The sequence below is a fragment of the Triturus cristatus genome, chromosome 9, assembly GCF_964204655.1.
Source record: "Triturus cristatus chromosome 9, aTriCri1.1, whole genome shotgun sequence".
NCBI classification, from domain to species: domain Eukaryota; kingdom Metazoa; phylum Chordata; class Amphibia; order Caudata; family Salamandridae; genus Triturus; species Triturus cristatus.
The window spans coordinates 707,612,656-707,638,805 of NC_140592.1; the positions used below are offsets into that span (position 1 = coordinate 707,612,656).

Sequence of the window (26,150 nt, forward strand, 5' to 3'; positions counted from 1 at the left end):
GACTCTCTCTTTACATCTCTGCCATGATTCCTTGGCAACGTGCAATTCATTAACAATACAATCCTAAGCAGGAGACCCAACACCCTCCTTTAAGAGTATTATCATTTCTTGATCTAGCTGCCCTGCCCTGCTAACTGCTTAGAATAGCACACGGATGATAAACACAGACAAAGCCAACATAGGTCACACCTATCGAGAGGTCTATTTGTTTTCTCAACTTTATTTTGTAGATAAGTTGCACAGCAGCCCGAACCACTGTGCAACATGCCTTATTGTTAAAAAGAACCCGCCTCCACCCCAATACGATAAGAACAGCATTGCCCTGGGTCTCAGTGTTTTTTTGAATCCATGTGCGAGGTAAAAGAAAAAAGTGCAAGAGTGGGAAGCAGCATGAGCGAGGTGGGTGGCAGCAACAACGGAATGGGGAAGGCAATGACTGGGGAGGGAGCAGCAATAAGGAAAACGTTAGGAGGGTGTATTGAGGAAAGAATAAATAGTACCTGAATTTCAGCGCAAGCAGAGTACTAGCACCAATTAGGTTGAATTAATCTGTGCTTGGTCCATGTTCCACTAAAAGGAACGGAAGGGATACATGGCCCGTACTTGTCAATTATAAAGGCGCAAAGAAGAGTGACAACAAATGGAAAGCAAGGCTTGACTCCAGGCTCAATCATAAAAGGGCAGTTATCAAGCTTGTTTAGTAGAATGAGATAGGTTAACGTTTCACATAAGGAAGACCTGCCTACTCACCAGCAAGTAATGTCATGCTTAGATAGTTGGCCCAGCAAAAAAACCAAAAAACAAAAAAAAAAAAAAACAAAAAAAAAAACACACAGGTTAAAAATCTAATATGAACTACTAAAACTGTAAAAGCAAAGGGCCCTTTGTCATCAAGTTGAGGACTCGAGAGTTGGTCCCTAGTGAAACACCACACCATTATGGCAACTATAGAACTATAGTCTTTTAAACATTACTCAATTTGGAGCAATCTCACTTCACATATTTCATTTAGACTGATTTCTAGTAGAGCACAACTCAGTAATTGGTCTTGAATGTATCAAACAGGAATGATCAAATGCATTTACTAACATAGAAGGATATACTGTTCAGAAGCACACCATCAATCATGGACGTTAACAAATGCTGTTATCCAGATAGTATGCCACAAATTCATTGTGCAGATTAAATAAGCAGCTTACTAAATCTGAGAATGTGACAATAAATGTGAATCAACAGGTGGGTTACAAATTACTACAACACATCAGGTCAGATGTCAAAGTAAAATCAAAAACCCAATCACAGCTAAGTTTTTTATGGATCAATATAGCCTCAGTATTGGTTGGGTATCATTTTGGGCAGGTTTTTGTTTACTGAACACTCTGCTCCGTCAAATTAAGCCTACCACTATATCTCAAGTGGTAACATTCTAATTAAAAAAAAGTAACGGTGTATTAGAAGGAATATGCTACTTATCAGTATGCATCTGTTCTTGGCATGTAGAGCTGCAGATCTACACACTGTGCATAGATCGCCATCTGCTGTTGGGATGTTTGCACTTGTTTTCGTCTTGGAAAGTCTTCGGAAGTCACGAGGCATGCGACTACTCCTTTGGATCATAGTGCGCATGGGCATCGGCTCCATCCTCAGATTGTTTTTCGCCAGCAGGGAAATGGTGGAGCTTGGTAAGAAACAGGAAAGATGCCCATGTGTATCGCATCGAAGTAAGATAATACTGGAACAGATAAAGGTAGCCGGGGAGGCGGGTGGGCGTGTGTAGATCTGCAGCTCTACATGCCAAGAAAAGATGCATGCTGGTAAGTACCATATTCCGTTCACACTGTGCATAGATTGTAAAGCAGTATCCGCACCTGGCGGCGACCACCAGTATCTGTTGCAGTAGTTTGAAATAGTGTTTTGAGTACAGCTTGGCCCACACTAGCCTGTTTAGTTTGCACATCAACACAGTAGTGTTTTGTGAATGTGTACGGTGTAGACCATGTAGCTGCTCTGCAGATATCATCTAAGGGAATGTTGCCTAAAAATGCCATTAAAGCCCCTATCTTTCATGTAGAGGGGGCTTTAGGAGGAACAGATAATGTAAGTTTTGCTTTATGGTAAAAAAATCTGTATGCATTTGACAATCCACCTAGCTATCCCAGATTTTGATATGGGGTTGCCTTTGTGTGGTGGTGAGAAAGACACGAATAGTTGTTTGGTCTTACGAAAGGGTTTTGTTCTTTCTATGTAGTATAGTAGTGCTCTTTTGACATCTAAGGTGTGAAGAGCTCTTTCTGTGACTGTGTGTGGCTGCGAGAAGAATACAGGCAGCTCTACAGATTGATTGAGGTGGAAGGGAGAAATGACTTTAGGGAGGAATTTAGGATTAGTTCGGAGAACAACTTTATTAAGATGCATCTGGAAAAATGGTTCTTGAATGGTTAGTGCTTGTAGTTCACTAACTCTTCGTAGAGAAGTAATGGCTTCAAGGAAAGCAGTTTAACATGTTAAGAATTGTAGCTCACATTTATGTAGGGGTTCAAATGGAGGCCCCATTAGTCTTGTGAGAACGATATTCAAATTCCACACAGGGGAAGGTGGTACTCTGGGGGGGAATTATTCTCTTGAGTCCTTCCATAAAGGCCTTTATGGCAGGTACCCTGAAAAGTGATAGGTGCTGTCTATTTTGTAGATACGCTGCTATGACAACAAGATGCAATCTGATAGAGGTATAGGCTAGGTTGTATCTTTGGAGGTGTAGTAAGTAGCCTATGATGTGTTGGATAGACACATCTAGGGGATTAGTATTGTTGTTATTGTAGTATACTACAAATCTTTTCCACTTGGCTGCATTGCATGCTCTAGTGGTAGGCAGTCTAGCTTATTTGATGACGTTCATAGTCAGGGGGGGGGGGGGGGGGGGGGGGGGGGGGAAGGTTAAGGTAACCAATTCTAGGATTTCAGGAGCCAGATCGCTAGGTCGAGCTGAGCTGGGTCTGGGTGTTGGATCTCTCCATGGTTCTGGGTTAAGAGACGTGGAGAGAGGGGTAGTTTTTGGTGCAGAACTACTAAGAGTTCCAGCAGTGTGGTGTACCATAGCTGTCTGACCCAAGTTGGAGCAACTAGGATGAGTGTTAAGGAGTTTTGCTGTAGTTTGCGCACCACTAGTGGAATGAGTGGGAGAGGCGGAAAAGCGTACGCAAATCTGTCTGACCAGTTCATCCATATCGCAATGCCTTTGGACAATGGGTAAGGATACCTGGTGGCGAAGTTTAGGCATTTGGCGTTTTCTTGGTTGGCGAAGAGGTCTATCTGTGGTTGCCCCCAAGTTTGCAAAAATGGTTGAAGAACTTGTGGATGAAGCTCCCACTCGTGGATTTGTTCTGTTTGACGGTTCAAGAGATCGGCTATTGTGTTTTGGACTCCTGGGACATGTTGGGCTAGGAGAAAAAAAATTCTGGAGGTATAGCCCACCTCCATATGCTCTGTGCAAGTTGAGAGCTGCAGAGAGTGTGTCCCGCCTTGTTTTTGGATAGAATACATGGCTGTCATGTTGTCGGTGCGGACTAAGACAGTCTTGCCCGATATATGTTTTTGAAATGCTTTTAAGGCTAGGAAAATGGCTAGTAACTCCAAATGGTTGATGTGGAGTAATTTGCTGAGGTGTCCACCTGCCCTGCATGGTGTGATGTAGTAGGTGAGCTCCCCAGCCGGAGAGCGATGCGTCCGCTGTCATGACTATTTGAGGAACTGGATGGAGGTACGGTCACCCTTTGGAAAGGTTCTTGGTGTTCCACCACTGCAGACAGCGATGGGTACGACCATCTACCAACACCAGATCTGTTAGCTGACCTTGAGCCTGGTTCCATTGGCGTGCTAAGCACTCTTGGAGAGGACGCATCTGGAGTCTTGCATGAGGCACTATGAATATGCAAGAGGCCATCATTCCTATGAGGTGCATGAACACTCGAGCTGGAAGAGTGTTGCGGTTGGAATCTGGTGAGAAGAGCTTGGATGCTCGCTATCCTGGCGGGACTGGGATAGGCGAGCGTTCGAGGTGTTTATGGTGGCACCGAGGTATTGTTGCATGTGGGACGGTTGGAGCTGGGACTTGGCGTGATTTATTGTGAATCCCAGGTTGTGAAGTTGTTGAATAGTGGCGGGAGTGTGTTGTACACACAGATTGTACGATTTGGCTTTTATAAGCCAGTCGTCTAGATATGGGAAGACATGCATGTTTTGTCTTATTAGATGTGCTGCCACTACTGGTAGGCACTTGGTGAACACTCTTGGTGCTGTGGTGACCGTCCACTACGAATCTTAGATATTTCCTGTGAGCGCTGGGAATGTGGAAATAGGCGTCCTTGAGGTCTAGAGTAGCAAGGAAGTCGCCCTGGGAAAGCAGAGGGAGGACTTGCTGAAGTGTGACCATGTGGAAGTGGTCTGAATGTATTTATAGGTTTAGAGGTCTGACGTCTAAAATAGGTCTTCAAGATCTGTCCTTTTTTGGTATGAGAAAATAGAGGGAGTAGACTCCCTTGTTTGTTGGTGCAGGGGAACTGTTTCTATTGCACACTCTTGTAGGAGGGAGATTACCTCCTGCTTTAATAGTGTCAGATGTTCTTGTGACATTGGAAGGTGTTTGGGTGGGATGTTCAGGCGGGGAGAAATTGGTGGAGTCTTCCCCTGACTGGAGTGGAATAGTCAGGGGGAAGTGGAGGGTAGTCATGGGGTAGGTGTGGAGGGAGAGCGGGAGGAGTGGTTTTTGCCTCTGCGGTTATTCCCCCTGTAACCACCCCCCTTGGTAACCTCTAGTAAAGGTGGATTGTGCGGGAGCTTTGTAAGAGGTGAGGGGGGCTATCAGAGTAGCAGCCTCGATGGGTGCTTCTAAAGGATCGTCTGGGAGCTTGCGATTGCAAGGCTCCCATAGATTTGGTGGCGTTTGTATCCTTCATTTTTTCGAGGGATACATCTATGTTGGGGCCAAATAAGTGTTGCTCATCAAAAGGTTGATTGAGTATAGAACTCTGTACTTCTGGTTTAAAACCGGATATATGTAACCAGGCATGCCTGCGCAAAAGGACACTGGTGTTGATAGCCCTTTAGGCGGCGTCTGCTGCATCTAGGGCACAGCGAACGACAGCATTAGGGATGGTCTTACCCGCGTGGATTAGCTCACTGGCCCGGTTTTTGTATTTGTCAGGGAGGTGCTGCATTATGGACTCAAGTTTGTCATAATGTGCCCTGTCATACCTGGCTAGGAGCGCTTGGGTGTTAGCAATGCGCCAAATATTTGCTGCCTGTGACGCTGTGCGTTTGCCAGAGGCGTCAGGGAGTTTGGATTCCTAGTCTGGTGGTGGTGCGTCACCTGACGTTTGGGAATTTGCCTTTTTCCTGGCGTTAGAGACTACAAGGGAGTCTAGTGGTGCGGGGACCTTAATGTATACTGGGTCAGTAGGGGCAGCTTTATATTTCTTCTCTATTCTGGGGTTGAAGACCTGAGCCCTGACTGGGTCTATAAAGATCTCTGGTGCGCGCTTAAATGCCCCCTTTAAGCATGGGCAGGAAGAGGAGAAGGAATCCTTAATGGAGAGGTGGCAAAGTCTCTTCTTTGGTGGTGGTGCGGGCGCAGGCATTTCTAGTGGCCTCTTTGATACTGAGCATTAAATGACCAGTCTTAGGATCCTTTATTAGAGTCTTTTGGGTAGGATCTGGTCGAAACAGTTCATCTGTGGGAGACAGATCCTTCGGTGCCGTAAGTTTTTTGGGCATCGACTCTGTAGCAGTTCTAGGCTTGGAACCATGTATTTTTGAAGTGTCTTTGTGAGTTGGAGCCGGGTGCTGTTTTTTCGGGTCCGAGGTCTTCGGCTTGGAAGTATCGGGGCCTTTTAGTCAGCTCCAAGGGTGTTGTCGGTGCCGAAGAACTGGTGCTAGCCTTCGACGCCGAGTGCTTCGATGTGGGAGCAGCCGTCGGCGTGAATAAGGTAGAGGACGCCTTTTTCTTCGTGCCGGAATTGGCTTGTCGGTACAGAGGGTAGGCTGACTCGAGCCAGAGTCGCTTAAAGGCTTACTAGGCTTCTTTACTGGGCCCGAAGGCGGGGCATGGGAAGCAGTGTCTCGGCGTGCACCTGGGCCTGGAGGTGGTACCGAAGCCTTTTGAGACAGTATCAAGGAGGGGGGGGGGGGGGGGGGGGGGCGGGTTCGACGTCTGTACTCACGGCCCTTTGAGCTGGAGTGATGTCTTCCACGTCGGAATCGTTTGCTTCGGAGGCGCTAATGATTGCTTCCTCGATTCGACCATGCTCCGGAACATAGACGCCTTCTTGAAAGATGTCATCGGGGATCGAAGATGATGAGCACGCCATTGTTCTTCGAGCTAGTCGGTCCCGGATGGTCTTTTTGGAGCAGAAGGAGGTACAAGCTCGAGCTAGTCGGTCCCGGATGGTCTTTTTGGAGCAGAAGGAGGTACAAGCTGGACAGTCTCTGGCCTCGTGCTCCGGTGAGAGGCAGAGGTTGCACACCTCATGTAGGTCGGTGTGGGGGAAACTTCGACCCACATCGAGGACACTTTTTAAATGGCGTCCTTTCCATGAGCCGGAGATGAGGCCCGAGTAGGCCCGAAGGCCTTCGTCGACAACCGGAATCGAAGACTTCGAGTTGAAGGGTAGCGTGTGGTTGGAAACGCGATCGAAATACAGTCATGATGGGAAGGATTGCGCGTCGAAAGACAAACCGTTAACGGTTCCGAGCTGGAACGCGAGAACCCATCCGAGCCAGATGGCGGAAAGAAACAATCTGAGGATGGAGCCGATGCCCATGCGCACTACGATCCAAAGGAGGAGGAGTCACATACCTCGTGACTTCCAAAGACTTTCCAGGACAACAACAAGTGCAAACATCCGAGCCCAACACCAGATGGCGATCTATGCACAGTGTGTAATCTGTAGCTCATATGCCTCGAACATGGGGTTTCTGGTTGGCTAGGGAATGCGCCTAAGCCAGGCAGAACCCACCACTAGTTGGGGCAAGGGAGTTACACTCTTAATAGAACCCCTGCTCACCCCCTTGGCAGTTTGGGAGGGCAGCAAGGCTTAACCCAGAGGCAATGTGTGAAGCGTTTGCGCCACACACACAGTAGTGACACTAGGCACATCACAAAAGAAACTCCACACAATGTAATATAAAAATATCCTTTGTATTATCCATAAAAGCACATAAGATCAATCACATACAACTGTGCCACTAGGCACTTGTCATGACTTCACAGGGATTACATAAATCACTTGGCCAATCGGGAACGGCCTGCCAGTAATTAGGGTCACCAGTAACTTCTGGCAGGATTGCACTTGTAGTAAAACACTAAGCATAAACCACATCTGCAGGGTACTATTGTACCCACTTGTAATCTGCACACATAGTAATATCCTTACTGGCAACGTAACCTTACATCAGGGTACAACACACCCACATTACCCGTTATGCAGTAATTCTCCACACAACATGGAGCACAGATGCTTCCGGGCCTCTTTTATGGGAAATGCGGTAATTACAGCTCCTGACAGGGACTTTCAATATTACTCCTCTCCAGTTGAGAAACTGGGACCTCCGTTGAGGTTTACACTGAGCAGTCCCCCCCCCCCCCCCAAACAGGTAAGCATGCAGCTGCTAGTGACCATGCGGTGCAGCTGCAATAATGTAAGGAATGCACCGGATTCCCGTGGGGCATCTGAGACCTCAGTCGAGGTTCCAATCAGTCTCCTAAACAATCCCTCACAATGCCCCAGGTAGGTCCACACCTAGAAGGGAGGCAACACACAGCAGAAGCCCTCAACTGCCAAGGTTTGGTTCCCGCAACACCCCCCCACCCCCGCCCCAACAGGTCCCCAGCCTGTAGATTCACTCTGGGAGCTACCCGCCAACTTGTGGTTCCGTCCTTGCACCCTGGCTCACCTCTGAGAGCAGTATTCCCGGCAGGCCACGAGAGGACTCCGGTTGGGCCCCGCTGAGCCAGGGAGGGACAGAGTGACGTCACCACTCTCTCGGGCTCGCTGCAGCAGGAGGGACACGACGTGCTCCGCTTCCTGCAGGGCTACTCCGGCAGCACTAAGCCCCGGCAGAAGGGACACGGAGCTAAGTCTCCGTCGACCCTGTCCCGTCTTGCCAACTCCCCTGTGAACTGGTCAGGTGTGAGCCCACGAGGCTCCGGTTTCCATTTGCAGTTGGGTCAGTGGGCAGCCTGGGGTCTCACAGCAGAACCCCGGCTACCAGTACCAATCACAGCAGGGGGGGGTGACAGGGAGAGAACTTCCCGTCTCAGGTCTCCCCCTCCCTTCACTGGCACACACGAGCAGTGCGGCGAGCGCTATCCCCAAGACTTCCTGCACAGCGCTAAATAGCTTCTCTGACACCCTCCCAAGGGAAATGTACAGTGCTTATCCTTTCTCCACCACATAGACCGATAAAGGGAACATGAGAACGCTCTCCTGCGCTCTTTCTGAAAATCACGCAGGGCAGCCACAAAGCCCTGGGAGACCACTGAGGGCCCCGAGCAGGAAGCAGGGTCAGGCCAGCACACAAAGGCAAAGTCCAGGTGGCGGTTCCCTACTAGCACAGCAATCCTCTGGGGCAGCGTATGGAACCAGCAGCATCTGGTTCCAAGTCCACGCAGTGTCTCACATGGGTTCACTTTACTTATAGTGCCAATGTATTTGTTCTGGGGGCACTTTTAAAACACATTTACAAGTGCACTACACTACCCAGTCACATTGTAAGCCCTGGCTTCAGACACAACAGGGGGTGGATCCAGCATTGTGGGAGGCAAACACAGCCCTTTTCAGGTGCTAATCCTCCCACCACTCCAAATGCAGACCAGGCCTATTCGGCCTAGCACGGAGTTACCCAGGCTGTCTGCTCAGGCAGAGTCACCTTACATCATTTGTGCTGGGATTCGGTAAACACTCCACCTGCAAGTCCAGGATATTGCAGGTTTTCACAATGTGAAGTAGTTGTAAATTCAACTCAACAAAAGGGGGTCATCGTTGGGCGTTTGCTATTAGTCAGGCCGTTGCTGCAATACCCTACAGAAGGGTTACTTTAACGGAGGATCTTGTTGTGGTTTGATGCCGTATTGTGAAGGGTGCAGGTATGAGGGAATCTCAGAAGTGTAGGGTGACCATGAATATGAAAGTGAGTGAGTTAAAACAGTCCAAGAGATATCCATATCAACTTTTCATTTAACGATTCTCCTGACAGGGTTAACAAGCATTTGCAATGCAATAGGTCTCGCATTTAGGAGAGTTTAAGCTATTGGCATTGTAAAAGACCATGCCTTTTATTTAGGTTTTAAAAACTAAAACAGAAATAAAGGCATTGTCATTTGCAATGTCAATAGCTCAAACTCGCGTAAATGAGACCTATTGCATTGCAAATGCTGGTTTCTCTTTCCATCGCGCCGTCTGCTCGCCTCCCTCCCCAATTGTACCAGTCTCTCTCCCTCGCTCTTTATTCTCTCCTCTCTTCCTATCTGTCTGCTGCTCTTTTATCGTCTTTCCTCCTCTCCCTCATGCACCTTTGTAGGTGTATTTTTTATGTAGGTGTTTTTTTCGCATCTCTCCGGCATTCGCCCACCACTCCTCCTCCTCTTCTCCGTCACCTTGGCTGCCTCTCTGTTTCCCATGCTCTCTGGCCATCTCTTGTGTTTTCGCTACCACATTCAAACCTCTCCCGCCGGTTTCCCATCTGCTGTACTCTTTCTCTCCCCCACCTCGCCCCTTCTCTCCCGCTCTCATGCAATGCTGGGACCTCAGCAGCCCCTCTGCCTTACCTCACAGTGCCGGTCTAAGATCGCCATTGCTTGAAGGATAAAGAGGCAGCGAGGGGCTGGGGTGCCCCCTCCATGCCTGCAACCATCGGTCTCCCAGACAACAAGGACGCTGCTCCCTCTCCTTCCTCATTGTGTCTCTGAAAGCATGTGGAAAGGGCTGGTGGGGGCAAGGGGGGGGGGGGGGGGGGGGAGCAAGGGGGGGGGGAGCAAGGGGGCGGGGAGCAAGAGGGGGGGGAGCAAGGGGGGGGGGAGCAAGGGGGGGGGGAGGAGGGAGAGGGAATCTGGGGATGGGTGCGAGGAATGGAGCAGGGGGGCTGGAGAGCAGAGAGAGTCTCGGGGAGGAGGGACAAGGCGTCATGGGAAGAGCTGGGTGCGGATAAGGGGGAAAAAGCTGTGGGGAAGTTCAGAGATAGAGGAGTGGGGATAAGATGGAAGTGTGGAGGGGGGGGGGGGGGGGGGGGGGGGGGGGGGGGGGAGTGTAAATCAGTGAATAGCGAATACAAATTCCTGCACCTATCAGCATACAGAGACACACAGGACTTCCGCCAGCCCTCGCCGCGGCCATGGGTGTACGGTGTGCATCCCTCTACCAGCACCCCGTATTCATGGGGTGCCCCCAGCATTTACAAGCACCAGTCGCCGTCTACCCCCGCATCTAGTGAGGCACAGCCTGCCGCTGTCCTCTTTCTCTCACAGGGAGGGTACACTCCTACCTACTGCCCCTCAGCGCCCCGGTTTTACAGACTACAGCCCTGTGCCAAATAACTCATGATTGTCACCACCTGCACCCACAGAGTGGCGAAAAGCCTCCCAGCGCCAACGAGTGCAGACTGGCATTTCCCAACACCAATAAATGTCACACGGAAGATGGACTGTACCCATAAACACCCGTCCAGCACATTTCTCATCCCCGAAAGTGCACTCTACCATCCCCTCTGAATGCTGTTACGGACAGCCCCCATTACCCATGTAAAGTCGGAGTTACAGCCGGCTGTCTCCCAGCACCCTCCAACGCCCCTGGAGTGACCCATTGTGAACCGACCCAACCGCCATTCACCGCCCGAGGAGTTTCAGGCTGCGCCATCAGCATGAGGACCGTTACTCTTTCATCTATGTTATGTTGAAGGATTCTCTGCAAGTTGGAGGATTTTTGGTTCCGTCTACTCTCGCCCCGTTCCTTTCAACTCCGTACACAGGTGCGCTCTTGGGACGAGGGTGTCCGCCTGGCAATCTGTCCGCTTTGTGTCTGTAGGTGAGCGCTCACAGGGGCGTGTCCCTTTGCTGCACTCCTCCCGGTAGCAGATTCGGCTCGGTCTCTGAGCTGCTGCTTTATTTTTCGGGAAGGGCGAGTCTCCAGTTCTGCCGTTTGCAGGTTTTCACCGGTCAGGGGTGCATTTCGACATTTTGCTGAATGTCAGTGAATAGTAACGTAGGCGCGAATATTTAACGGAGCGCGGTGTCATTTGCTTTACATCCGGTATAAAATAAATAAACCGAGCACGGTGTCCCTAAAGTGGGTGCTGCGTTTTGATGTAAAGTAGAAAAAATAAACCGTGCGCGCCACGCTCCAGCCTGAATGGCAAACACCGTGTGCCGCGTTCCAGCTGGAATGACAAAAAAAACAGTGCTCACCCTCCAATTAAAAGGAGATGGTACACGCGGCAAGTAAAGGATCCAGTCCTGGTGGGCGGGGCTAAAAGTGGACAGGGTGGTAACCGGGGGGGGGGGGGGGGGGGGGGGGGGGGGGAACTAAAAAGCCTCACTTACAACGTGAAGCCAGAGTTTAGCATGGAGGATATCGCAAGCCAATAGAAACAGGGGGCGGGGCCTACACAACTTCTGAAACCGTATTGATTACAAGAAGCCCTCGCAGAGAGACAGCGCATGCGCGCTGCAACGCCAGGCGAGACCTAAAAATCACAACAGAAAGAGGCTACTGTAGGGATACGACGTGCCCTGGGCATAGACTCAATCAAGCATTACGGCAATCAGCTGCGGAAAGCCGCAAGCAGGGGGTGGGAGTGCACCGGTCATGGCTCGACCAGTGTCAGGAGCTAATCGTGTTGTGTGGCAGTCACACGTAGGTTTCAATGTACGAATGTGCTCAGTCATTAGGTAATTGAATCCACAAACCCAAAGGGGGAAGCGGCAAGATCGTACGGGTATTGGGGGGGACATCTTGAAAGGGCAGGAGTATAATTTATCCAGATATAGGGGGGAAAAATTTAAGAACCCATTATATATGCTGTAAGGCTAAGAACCATGTTCAATAAAATAGGTTGATTTAACATTAGAGTCAAGACACCGTAAAAAGTATTTGGCCGTATTGAGTGCAGTGTGGGTGAGAGAATAAGGGCCTTAATTAGGTGGGCATGATCGTACACGTATCACAAACGTTAAGAGGTAGAAATGGGGAGTTTGTGCACTGAACCCTTAGCTAGTCTTAACAGAGTAGAGTTGGAGTAGCGGGCTGTAAAAATGCAGTCGCCATTTGAAAAGGGTCATGTGTCATAATAAAGGGTTGCGTAATGTATGTGGGCGACATGTCTGGTTTATGAGATGCTTAAGCATATACTCCGCCCTGGACTGCTGCCTTGGGGCAGTTAGGTCAGGGTAGCGTGGCTGAAGAGGTACAGTTACCACTGAGTGAGGAGGCCGGCCAAAAAACAAGCATTTGCAATAGGTCTTGCATTAACGAGAGTATAAGTTATTGGCAACACAATAGCTTAAACTCACGCAAATGCAAAACCTATTACATCGCAAATATTTGTTTTTTACTAGCACACATGCAGCGCTTTCACATTCATGAAGGCTGCGTCCCTTTCTTTAGGCAAGCCGCGTCTCAAGAAATGGCGGTGTCTGCATGGGGGCATTCACAAAAAATAAAAATAAGCATCCGTTTGTCAAGTTGACAACAGATGCTTTTTTGGTGAAAGCGCCCATGCTGCGCTTTCACTTTAATGTCAGCTGCGTACCATTTGTTTTTTAGGCAGCTATAAATAAAGGAGGACCGCCATAAATAAAAATTTAAATAAGATGGAGGTGTGCTGCGAGGTAGTGGGTGGGATAGGGGGGGGGGGGGGGGAGAAGAGCATTCAATAAAACGGTCTGCTTTATAAGTCGGTGAGCACTATGTAAGAAAACCAGTTAAAGGTCCAGTCATTATGAGAGGTTACAAATGGAGACAAGGCAATACCAAGGAGGGACTAACAAGCATAATAACTTGGAAGACAGCGTTTACGAAGAACAAGGACACAAGCCAATTAAAAATATGGGTGGAGAGTGGGCAGGGTTTTAAAGCCATACTCCACTACTGCATGCCTCGCAGCAACGCATGTGCTGCCCAAGATCGACCTAAAAAGGTGGGTGGAAATCAGTGTGTGAAAGGTTAGGGGGTCATGGACGGATGTTTACATAAGAGCAGCCCCCAGATTCATATTCTGCTCAAGTGTAAAGTTACATCTCACAACAAGGTATTTTGTCATTAAGACCAACACTATTTGTTCTCAGACAGAACACCCAACGCTGCGCTTTGGTGAAAAGATATGTAGCATCCCACATGGGATTTGCTTCCAGGATAGTCCATTTCAAATCATCAGGCGGGTGTCTGAGTGTATTGAAATGGTTACACACCCTTGTGTTACTTCGTACACAGCGGATAGTACTTCTATGTTCCACAATAGGACTTTAATTGCTCTGGTCGCCATCCCCACCAAACGGAGATTACAGGGGCAAGTGATAAAATAAACACAGTTCTCTGTGTTACAGTATGTGTGTTGTCTTTGTGTCCATACAGAGTCCGTGCCAAGTCTCACCTCTTTCGGCTGTTGAGTGAAAGAGCAAACACTACATGATCTACAGGGATGGTGTCCCCTGTATCAGGGGGGAATATCCCATAGGGTTCTTTGTGTAGAGAATATCTTTCAAATTTCGATGTGCATTTAAATGCGAACGGAGGTTGTGATAAATGCACAGAACCAGTGTTAAGGATACCCGAATGTTTCCTACGAGGTTCCTGATCCTGTAAAGAGAATGATGCGTTTACCTAGAGGGATTAGAATAGTCACAAAAAGACTAGCTTTGGGAGAATCATCGTTTTGAACAATGCCCCATGACCAGCCAAAGTTAATGAAAGAGCGATCCACCACTCAATTTGCAAAGCAAGTTTGTCTAATACCATTCCATAATTATGGTACACTATCGGCTCCAAGTCTCCATACACAGGATTCCCAGATATTGTATCAATCCTTTCCACCATATAAACTGAAAGTTCGACAAATACAAATGTCTCCTCTGTCACTGGAATGTGTCTGGTTTTGCCCAATTAATCCATGGGCCAGAATAGCTTCCAAAATGAACAACATACTGAATGATTGAGTTTACGTTTATGCAAGGGTTTTTTACAAACAGAATGTCATCCACATACATGGAAACTAGGTATTTGCGTGTAGGAAACTAAACGTTGCTTTATGCTCATATTGTTAGTGACTGAAACCGTTATCAGCCATGATCATGGTTGTGTGTAATTCTAAACAAAAACAATAAAAACCCACACACAAGCCCTGAAAAAATAAACCGCATTCGCATATGTTAGATTACGTAAAAAGTGGCGTCTAGCACCTGCTTGAGCCTTCTTTTTATAACAAATTTTACACAATATTCATTAGTGGTAATTTCACTGCCAGTCATGTTTTCAAAACCCAGACTACAGTGAACAGCACAATGGGCCGGATAAGTGTGTTAACCTAACAATTATCGAACGGGTTTGATTTAACTGCAGACGTGTTACAGACATGCATGTCACATTTCAATTTAATGTGCGAAAATTATCAGATTTGGAACAAAGAGCGCAACAGAATAAAAATACAAAACGGATCTGAAATAAACTCGGATGTACAAGTTGCACACATATTCGCATGTGAACGACAAAAAAGAAATGTACCTTATCAAAGCCTTTTTCTTCCAGACGACCACCCAGAGTGTCTCCAATACCAGCAAGACATTGCACTGGTTTTTCTCCCATAGGCTCTGCTACGAAGTCTCGGTGTTTCTGAGAGGTAGACGACATTGTGGTAGATTCTGCTCTGCTGGGTTAAACAAAAAACAAAGTCAAAAGCCGGACTAGAATATAACCTCCAGTTACAAAACAGATTACTGTTTAGGTCTTATGACTAGGCAATTTTGTTTGGCAACTGCAGAGATCCGCCAATCCTGTTCAACTGCCACAATACAAGACTACATAACTTGTCAGAATGACAAAAACCGAAGAAAAGGTCACAGCAAGAGCGTTTGAGTCACATAGGAACATGCGCCAGTGGCAAACACAATGTGTCAAATCACAACCAGTCGGTGATCCCAAAACCCATACTCTACCCATGCATAAACAATATCTTCTCTCCTCCAATTACAGGCTGTTATGTGAAGACTACAAAAGAAACTCCCAATATCCATTGTTCCTGCAAATTTGAAATAGGTTTCAGGTGGGCCTGTCCACCCTCGAACAAGCTAAATATCGGGACGGGACTGTGGACGTTTTCTCGACTGTAGAGAGTGGAGATAACTTCCATCTTTGGGTGCTCTTGCCCCGGCCGTGCAGCAGCAGAGGATGGCTCCAGTACGCCTTCCCCCTACTGGAAGGAAATCCCACTGGTGTGCGCACTATACGATTCTTTTATTAATTTCTGCTTTTGGAGCTAGGGGGCTCCGCCAGCAACCGATTTAGTGTTTTTTTGTCTGCAATGACGTCATTACGGAACTTAAGTGAAATGAGCAGATCAGCATCATTTCACTTTTTCAGGGCTTGGGGGTAAATCAGCCCCCGAGCACCAATTCAGACGGGAGAGGTATCATTGGAAAGAGTAGTATCTACCCTTTCCAACTGTACCTTTCCCTAGTGGATCCCTGCCTGGGGATCTCAAAGGAGATACACAAAATTCAACCCCCCCCCCCCACTTGCGACTTGGTCTTGACCAACCCCACTCCTGCACAAATCAAACCAGGGTCAATGAGTCGCTCCCTGATACTCCCATTAACCTTGGTTTGATGCTTGCCTGTTGTGTGTACTGGGCCCAGCCGCAGAAGTGAGGTAGCATTTTTAATGTGACATGGGGATGGTAGGAATTCTGTGGGTTCCAGACGTTTATGTCGCACAAATGCAAGGAAAAAGTGCAATTTTAGGCAAAGTTTGAGGTTTGCAGGACATTGTGGTTAAGAAAACGTTGTGGGATCCTCTGAAGGCATACCCTCCTGAACTCCCCTGGGTGTCTGGTTTTCAAAATAGATGCGTTTGGTAGGTTTTCCTGGGTGGCTGTCTATCCCCAGCCAATAATACAAGCTGAAAATGTCCTTTTTCTATTCTTAGCCAGTAGACATAATCCTCTAAGTATCAATATAGCCACTCACAAGAAATATCAATCTTAATTTATTCCAAAATAGTTTTAATTATTAATCGCCAATGCTGCACTCAATAAGAAATCAGGTCTCAATTTATATAAATCAGTGCAGCATAGTAAGATAAACGATATTGGACAGATGGAGGTCATGTTCCTAAGGCCTCCTCGGTGTCAAAGGATGATGGCAGCCAACACGCGTTTCGTTACTTACTGTAACTTCAAGGCTTAAGTCCTTAAGGATTCACGCTATCCTAAATAATGAACAGTTATACAAGTTTATCATGAGCAATTCATGGGACCTGCCAGTTAAAAAATACCAGGATCGCAGAAAGTTGTTTGAAAGACTCACGTAAAAACAAGGTTGGTTCCAGGAGCATTCCGGAAAATGTATGTCCTGATTCCAATATTCAATCTATACAAGTTAACCACTGTTATCTGATAGTGGTCAAGCCTTAAGTGGGAAAGTAGTGTCTGTATTCGGACTGCAAAGTCAACAAGCATTGGCATAGCCAATAGGTCTCGCCTTTGGGGGCCTTATAAGTATTTAGTTGTGCAGCACAATATCCTTCATGCAACAACATCAACTGTTGCATGGCTAAACACTTATAAGGTCCCAAGGGCTAGACCTATTGGCTATGCCAATGCTTGTTGTCACAAGCTTACGGCTGGTGCTATCAAAGATCGGGCTGCCTGGTATTGATTCCACCCCATGCCTCTCGCTTCTTACCCCCATACATTCCCTGACGCTTTGTTTTCACTCACGCATGTTTTTTCATTAATGCTTTCTCCCAGTCACACTGGTTTTAAGTTTCTCTTCGCCCTCCTTTCCTCCTTTTTCACTGGCTCCAATAGAGATCTGTAGTGACTGGTAGCTCTCAGGTAGTCCTACTGGAATTATCCGATTCGTGGCTGCCGCGTTTTTCACTTGATTATTAATGTGCACCATAATCCATCACGGGCTGCATAACCTGCATATTTTTTTTTTTTAACCTTCCCCAAAAACAATTCTGCTTCAAAAAACGACTAAAAACAGCTCCGTATATTGCTGCACTTTGTAAAAGTTGACAGGTCCCCTGTTCGTTGTGTATTTGGGTGTTAAACTGGTACTAATGACGAGAAACCTGCTCCCAAACTGCTTTAACCTGAGCCAAAATGAAAAATAGGGTTAGTTATGCTATCACAAAATGTGCAGCAATGAACTGCATAATTTGCATTTTATTGCCACATAATTTAGTCAACCATGCTGCATGCTCTGGCCTTACCGTGCCGCCTAATTCCAATGGCCATGGCCCCAGGCTTCATTTCTAGATACTAATCAGCCCAGTAGGTGGATGTGGATGCTGTGGAGACCAGGGTAAGCTGAAACCCACAGCTGCAGATCTGATTAACATATCTCAGTGGGTTCATGCTCATGCCACAGAAACTCAAAGCAATGTGCAAGCTACAAGTTTGAATCTAATATTGGTTTCAAATAATGCTTCTGCTGCAGAGGGCCATGTGTGATCTGCAGGTCGTTTAATGCTAATCCTTTTAAAATAGTTCATTTTGATTTATTGTAGAGGAGATAGTGTGACCTTCAAGTCACGTTTGCATCAGAGTAAGAAAGATTAGCGGGTTAATGCAGCTATCGAGGCGTTTGTGTGCAAACTGCGAGACACGTGATAGATCTTAGCAAGGTAGCTCAGCAGACTCATACTCCTGCGGCTGAGATCTGCCTTGAAACAGCATGTCAGAGGTTTGATTCCTACCAGACCAGTTTAGCCTTTCATCCCGACAAAGTCCTTTAAAAAGCACACTGAGGTATGCAAATAACACATGTTATTTACAAAAACCCAAATTATAGAATTACATCTTTAAAAAGAAGGGGTTCCTAAAGAGCGGAGGAAAGAATAATTACAGGGTGAGAGCCGGGGTGTCACCAGGCGGGCTCTCCAAGATAAAATGAGAAATATGGTTAAATGAAGAATGCAAATGCACCTGTTCAAAGCCGGGCGAAACGTTTTAACCAGTACTGAAAAGTTTAGGACCGATTCACCCTCATCCTCCGCCCCCAGACAGAAGCAGAAACAGAACATTTGTACCGCGCTATGCACCACAGCTTATTGGCATGACGAGCCAGGCAAGCATTGCCAAGGTTGCATGGAATACATCCACAGATTATAAATTACATTTTATTTAATAGACTGACATGCCAAATTCTAGGTTGTTTCCTGGCCTGTGTACTGGTAAAGGGGGGTGTGAGAGGCAGTCACGCCTATAAGGGGATACCTGCCTCAGGGGCTGAGGGCGGCCAGCAAAAAAGGGGGGGTGGGAGAGGGGGCATGAAGGGAGAGTGCTCAAGGTGGGGGCACGAGGGTAACATTAGAGAAAGATGGTGAATACAGGGATCAGCCTTCCAGGAGCAGTGAGTTGCGTAATTAAATCTGTGCTTAGGTAAAGCGCTCTGATACCTTCAAGTGGAGGTCGCGCCACATAAAAACTGCAACAGAAAAAAACGGGGGTGGAGTAGAGGGAATGGCAGAGGAACAGAAGTGGAGGCGCAAAAGGAGAGACAACAGGGAAAGACAAACAGAAGGGGGCAGAAACAGCAAGCGGGAGAGCAACGGAAAGGAGAGAGAAAAGCTAAAGCATTGGTCGCGCGGCAGTAAAAGCGAAAGTTATCGCGATCGCTCTGAAAGCGATAGCGATGACGCGCTAAAGCACGAGTTTTCAAAGTGCTACTGAAGTCTAGTGGTTCGCGTGTGCACGCTCGCGTGAACACAAGCCCTAGGCCAGCCAGCAGCACTTTGAAAACTCACCTCCAAACGGTCTCTCCAAGCCAGCGCATGCACTGGGGTCAGCGAGACCTAAAAAGCACTATATTAGAGATGGTCAACAAATGAGGGCCAAGATACACCCTTGCACTATTCAACAGTAGAGTGCACATGGGCTATGATATGCCAATTATCCACGGCGATCCCGCCGTATGTCACTCCGTCCAGCCCGGTCCCGCAAAGAAAAGTATCGAAATACGTGTCGGCTGCAAGAATAGAAAAAGGACATTAAGAGTGCCAAGGCACAGTGTTTCTGTATTAGGACACGGGAGTTCAGATGAATTACCGTGTAGTGACATCTTTGGTAGTGGGATGTTTTTGTGACCTTGAGAGGCACCAATACTGTGAATTTCTTACTCTTTAAAATACAGATAAAGGTTTTCTATTGGACTGATGTGCTGTTGCTGTTGTTCCCACCAGTACCCCTGGTTCGGTTTGTTTCAATAAAAAAAAAAAGCTGTTACCTCAAACGTAAAATTAGATCATTTTTGTGACAGAAAATGTTGATGTCCCCACATTGTATTTTGGGGCCTTTTCTGTTGCAGGTACTAGGCCATCACACACAAGTGAGGTACCATTTTTAATTGAGAGACCGGGGGAATACTGGGTGGTAGGAAAAGCGTGGCTCATCACAGATTCCAGAAGTTTTTCTGCACAAGAGCGTGAGGAAAATGTGCATATTTAGTCAAAGTGAGAGGTTTACAAAGGTTTCTAGATAAGAACACCTGGTGGGAGCCACACAAGTCAACCCACCCTGGATTCCCCTATGCGTATAGGTTTCAAGAATTTACAGTTTGTCTAGCTTTCCACAGATGGCTGCTGAGTTAGGGCTCAAAATTCACAGCTACCCACATTGACAAAAGGGCCAGTTTTCAGTGAAAAAAAACTGGTAGTGTGTCTATATTGTGTTCATGGCCCTTTACTGCTGCAGCCACTATGCCTACCCACACATGTGAAGTACCATTTTTATCGGGAGACATTTGAGAATACAGACTAGTAGAACATTTGTAATTACCACTTGTATTTCTCTGCATTTGGGCCTTAGAAAGGCAAGGCAGTGTATAAGAAAGAAGACAGTTTGTTCAACTCCCTTTAAATCACATGGTAGTATGGGCACCCACAAATTCAGAGAAGCACACAACCCCGCTCATAAACTCTACATTTGGTGTCTATACAGGATTCTTCGATACCCACTTTCACTCTTTATATTTTGCCATATAAATTGCTCTATACCTCTTACACAATGAAAAACCCTTGCCAAGTGCAGTTCAGTGTTTGGCTCTGGGTACTTCAGGGTCTTGAAGACCCTACAAAGCCTATACATCCCCACAACCAGAAGGGTTCAGTGGAAGGAACGCTATAATGCTTTTGTAAATTGGCCATCATGACAAGAAACTACAAATGAAAATGCGGTCACAATTGGAAGCTTTTTCGTACTCAATTCAAAACTTTATTAGGTATGTTTAAACAACCATAAAAGTATCCATGAATAAAAAGCAGTATGTATTACACATAAATAGCAACACAGTTTACAGGGTTGTGGAATTCCTATACCCCAGACGCCCAGGACATATTGTTTAGGGTCAAGGGCAACAAGTTTTCATGTGTATTTTGTCCTTGGTACTAGTAGGCCTAACCCCCTGCAGCACACATGCTTTGGCTGCCAGTTTTCAGTACCACATTATGGATCAGGGAAGGGCACTGTCTGCAGTTAAAGTAATATTTGTGTCCAATTGTTAATCTGTTCAAACTCGTATTTATGGTTCAATAATTAAAAGCCCTTATTATTAGGGTGAGTGCTCTAAGTAAATGTAAGCTCTGGCTGCCCTACTGACAGTAATTCCAGAATAAAAATGTGTACACACGTTTTCAAAGTTTAGCAATGTGAGGCTATGTATAATGCTCCCAGAATACTCTCCGATATGATGCAATTATTTGCAGAAGCTTGAAAGCTAGATTGACGATTCTTTGCTTTCAAAATAAAATGCTCATAAAAAAATAAAAAAGCAGAAAAAAAAACATTTAGCTGATCTACTATAAAATTGCAGATACCATTTTTTTTCAGCATCATTTAGTAACATGTGTTGATGCATGCTGGCATTTCCCCAAAAATATTCATAATGGAAAATGAGTGTAATCAGTTTCAATAGGATTAGGGGAAATCAAAATAAACAAGCATTGGCAAAGCCAAATAGGTCTGAAATTGGTGGTCAGCTTTTTAGTTTTTTCAATGTGTGACTTATTTTGGTATGGTTTTTGTAAAACCTCACTGGTGTGGGAGTTACCGTGCCCTCACTATTACAACAAATATCGGCAAAAGTAAAAATAGTTTTTGGTCTCACAAAGCACACTACCACAGTAGTTACTGCCACTGAACAAAACTACTTTGTGTGCCGAGCAGAATGCCGTCACTCACAGTGAAGCTAGCCGAAACAGAGAGAGAGACAGAATTTTAATAAACACAAAAGGTCACTGTCAACGCTAGACCAAATCAAGGGGCCCAATTATTAAAGAAAGTCTCAAAAGTGCACCCATGGTATATGTCCTTGCATTAAGTGCAGCTATATGGCTTTCGTGAAGTCCCAAGAATTTACAGAAGTAGGACAAGAAATAGTACTCCTAGAAAATATTTGTGAACTGCATTTTAGCATGAGCAAATTTGCATGTGTAGATTTGCTCATGCAAAAATCTGAGTGTTTGCAAGTTCACTTTGCCTCCAACCTCTTTTTTTCCCAACTCTGGAAAAAGGTTTATGTCTGCCATTGTCAGGAGTAAATTTCCAACATTTCTCAATATGGGAAAAGATTAGGGAAGAGTTGTTAAAAACACTTTAAAACATGCAAGGTAGTAGGTTTGCACACTAAAAAAGGGCATTCGAACCCTGGAACTATTACTCACCATTACCTTCAGCCCCACTATGTAGATCTGCGGAAACGTGGCATCCTAAGGGGATTGCAAGTATTCAAACTACTATGGTGTGAGCCCTGGCATAATCAGAGCTCTTATATGAGATTGCTGCCATAATTTCTCGCTGCACTACATGGCACCAAAGGGACAAGTGGATTTTGGTACAGGACAAGTAGATTTATGAAGCAACCTGCCCACATGGACAAGTAGATATTTTATTAAATTCCACACCCGAGTTTATAAGAGATTATACAAGGCAATACTCAATATACAATGTAAAAGAGTTGATCGTACCTAAATGCACGTAAAGTATTTAAACAAGCATTGAAAATGCAATAGGTCTCGCCTGATTAAGTTAAAGCCATTTGCTTTGCTAAATGGTATTGTATAGCAAAGCAAATGGCTTTAACTTAAAGGCGAGACCTATTGCATTTTCAATGCTTTTTTTGTTAGGCATGGGGAGATTAAGAGATTTACCCAGAATCACAGAATGTTGAGCGTCCATGCCGAGACTCGAACCCAGTTCCCCGGCTCAGAGGTCGACCGCCCTAGCCAATAGGTCACACCACTTACTATGTCCTATGCTGAATATGAAAAAAAAACCAGTTTAAAAGTATCTTCACTATTTCAAGCAATCAATGATTTCCCACACTCAGCATAAATTGATATAAACTTTAGAACACGGTCACAACTCTTAGTGTGTTAAGGAAGAACGCCTTCTATGGAGCATTTGGCATTGCGTAGATGAGTCACTGTATGTACTTAAATAATTTAAAATATATGACGGGACGGCTCATCCACACTCCTGACCAGTGAAACATTCCTTTGACAAAAAAAACCGAACTATAATACAGCACTATAGAATGTTAATCAAAACAAGGAGTCTGGATGTGGCAAACCCAGTCTATCAGAGCACCTTGGATGCAATTTTCACAAGCCCTTTCCTCTCATAGTAGACAGATATATGATTTGGGAAAAAAAAGTTGTTTCCACGTGACTTGACACAGTCATGTGTGGAGAGCAATGCGTCCCTACAAGCCTAACCTCTCACTAAGATTTGCCACATCACTGGTGCGTCTCAACGCATTCACTCAGCGTTTGTTTATGCTGTTGCTAGCGGCTGCCCTTCTTTGCGCCTACTTTCTTGAGCACGATATCTTGGCACACATGTTTATTCAGAGACGGGAGCAGTTATAAATCCAACAAACAAACCGCGCATGCGCACTTACTAAGAAGGGTGAGCCTGCCAGGGAGAGACGATGGACCAACAATGATTCATGGAGCTCATGGCCAACTCTGGGATATAATTATAAACTTACTTCATTTGTACTGAACAGGCACAAGGACACGATCTATGACATTCTATCAAAGTGAAACAAGGCAGCAGGCGGCTGTCGTCAGCACTAACTTCACAGGGACCGGGAGCGCACCTCAGCCCCAACCGCCCACGCCTGTCACTCACCCTTTATCAGGGGCAGCAGGAAGCAGAGGGAGGCGCGCAGCTTCTTGCTGTGTGTCCTGGGGTGTCCCGCCACAGCACACTTAAAACAAGCATTAGTTTTAAACAAAATGACTGCAGGCAACGGGAACACTGACAAGAGGAAGGGGGCGGGACTAACAAGCATTAGTGCTTATAATTCAAACAAAATGGCGGCCTGTCCATATCGGCGTGCACATATGTGTCCATCCGTACGCTTGCATATTCAGATTTGGCTGAATAGATTACAAAAAGCCCTCGCATGGTGCGAGCAGGCAATGCGCTGCTCTCACCAGATGAGACCTAAAAAGGGGGTACAATCTCCATTAAAACTGGGTTGAGTCACAAGCCAACAATACTTTTGCGTATAGTAATTGCATTAATAATAAAAAGTGCAACATTAAGATAAACCCAGGCATCATTTAATTAAAACATATTTTAATGCAGCCATATGCGATCCATTGCCATACTCAAGCAAAAGTGGTTTTAAATAATTTCTGAATCCCAAATAAAAACCACAGAACAACAAAGTGCACAGTGCTATGTCTACTCTGTCCATCACATGGGCAAGGGGTCGAATCCAGAGGACACATTTTCATATTAGGGAAAGCAACAGGGTGATGGATAATTCCCAATCTGAATCAAACACAAAACGGTGCATAAGATTAGGTATATTAGTCAGACAATCCTGACAGTCCTCCATTACATTAAGTGTTAGGTAAAACTTAGCAGTTGATTTCCTTATCTCGCAATGCATCCAGGCTGTCCTCTTCCGATTCATAAAAGTCTCTCTAATAGACGACTTACTAAGGGATGTTACTAGCAGGAAGTTAGTCCAGAATTTACTGTAAATAAAATCTATGTAGCATAACCATGGAATTGCAAATACTTTATCCAGGGTAAGGCAATATAATATGATAGACTCTGTAAAACAGGTTTACTCTTTAGACCATATAGAGTGCCAGAGCAGGAGGGGGCGGAGTACAACTAACTGTAAGGTACTGTAACCCAACTTCTCTATGAATGATCTCAGAGAAAGCAGAGGCGGGTGAACAAAGGAGACGCTTGAGGAAACCAGTTTCTTCAGTGCTTTACTATTATAGTAGCCCCACACACTGGCCCCATATATAGCAATGGATACAACGCTGGCTCTATAAATTGTTGCCATTTCTTAAACAGGCCTGGGGCCCAGCTTAGCTGAGAATCTAAACACCCCATGAGTGTTATTTATTCATTTTGCTCCTGGAGTTAGTAATTTTGCGGGCCCATGAGCCGTTACCCGAGAAAGTGATGCCTAGGTAGCAAAATGTTATCAACTGAGGCCACCGGCGACTTGTCCATAACAAGCATTAAAAATGCAATAGGTCTCGCCTTTGATTAAGTTAAAGCCATTTGATTTGCTACTGGTATTGTATAGCAAAGCAAATGGCTATAACTTAATGAAAGGCAAGACCTATTGCATTTTTAATGCTCGTTTATTAGGTCTCGCCTGACCCTGCGCATGCGCTGGTCTAGCGAGACTTATTGAGAGGGTTCCAAAAAGTGCTACCAGGCCAGCCTAGAGCTACATTGCATGTGCGCGGGGGCGCGCACCGCGCTGGACCACGATTACTTTCACTTTCGGCACCGCGTTGCGCTTGTTTTATTTCTATTCTCCTGAAAAAGTTGGTTCAAAGGGAGATTTCTGATGCTCGCAGTTTGTTTCGTCGGGGCCAGCGCTGATAAAGATCCGTAAATGTTGTTTTCTTAAATTGCTCGGCACTGGTTTGCTTTGGGAGTTCTCATTCGTCAGGCGGAAAAAAACGAGCGTGAGAAAGACTAGCTCGCTAATAGTGAAGGAGGTGGGGAGTTTGCGTTCAACCGCTTGAGTTATAAACCAAGTTATTTAAAATAAAAGTTTGTATTAATGATTTTACTGCCATCCTTTATCTTATCGGAGCAGATGGAGCCTTTGTGTCTTAGCACTGCGTTCCGAGAAACGGCACAGACGCTTCTCTAGAGTCCGCATATAAACATCACGGGCTCACATAATTGGTTGAGCACGGAGTCAACGGGTCCAGCTACATGGACAAGTTTCCGAATTGTCAAATAAAGTTATTTTCCAAGTGAAAGCAGGGGTCGGTCAGAATTCGATGTCTGGGGAGGGAGCGGTTGAGGCCCCGACTATCTTCCCCCCCCCCCCCCCCCCCCGCCCCCCCCCACGACGCAGCAGACTGTTTCTTTATGCTTTCTCTTCTCTCTGTGGCTGTTTATCAGTTCTTTTTCCTTCCTTCCCTTTCGCTGTGTGTTTCTCTGTGTTCACCCCCACCGTCATGCCCTGCTCTCTTTACAAGTTCTTTCTCAGTGCCCTTCTGTTCTCTCTCCCGCGTGACGCTCCAGTCCTCCCTTTTTGTCACGCGCAACCCTCGCCTCTTCTCTAAATTCAAGCAAAAATGTGTTACGGGTCATGTAAATGTATGCACAACCAAGGCTGTCTATATGTTTGGCACGCATATGTGTGTTATTCCCAGATGCACATAGGTCTTACGAATAAGAAAGGGCCAGAAACAGACACTAGGGACCTATTGTTCACGGCCAGAGTGTGGTGTCAAATACATTGCCACATATTCCCTCAAATATAGAACAGTGCACAGCTGAACAGAGCAGTGCAGCCAAGAAGAGTGTCAACAGAACTGAGCCCACCAGAACAGGGCAGAATGGAACAGGGCAGCACAGAAATGGGAAGAGCAGAACATGGAAAC

General features: G+C 46.1%; 1 protein-coding gene across 7 annotated transcripts in view; it reads right to left on the bottom strand.

Moving 5' to 3' along the window:
* BANF1 (barrier to autointegration nuclear assembly factor 1) overlaps positions 1–26,150 on the bottom strand; it is an 82,349-nt gene that overhangs the window by 38,123 nt on the left and 18,076 nt on the right. For 4 of the 7 annotated variants that reach the window (XM_085625861.1, XM_085625866.1, XM_085625864.1 and 1 more), the window contains one exon: positions 14,763–14,904. In XM_085625861.1, coding sequence (XP_085481987.1) covers positions 14,763–14,888 — 126 coding nt within the window. In that variant the 5' untranslated portion in view covers positions 14,889–14,904. Of the gene's footprint in view, positions 1–14,762; positions 14,908–26,150 lie in introns of all 7 variants that reach the window. The other 3 variants (XM_085625865.1, XM_085625862.1, XM_085625863.1) reach the window with 1 other exon arrangement.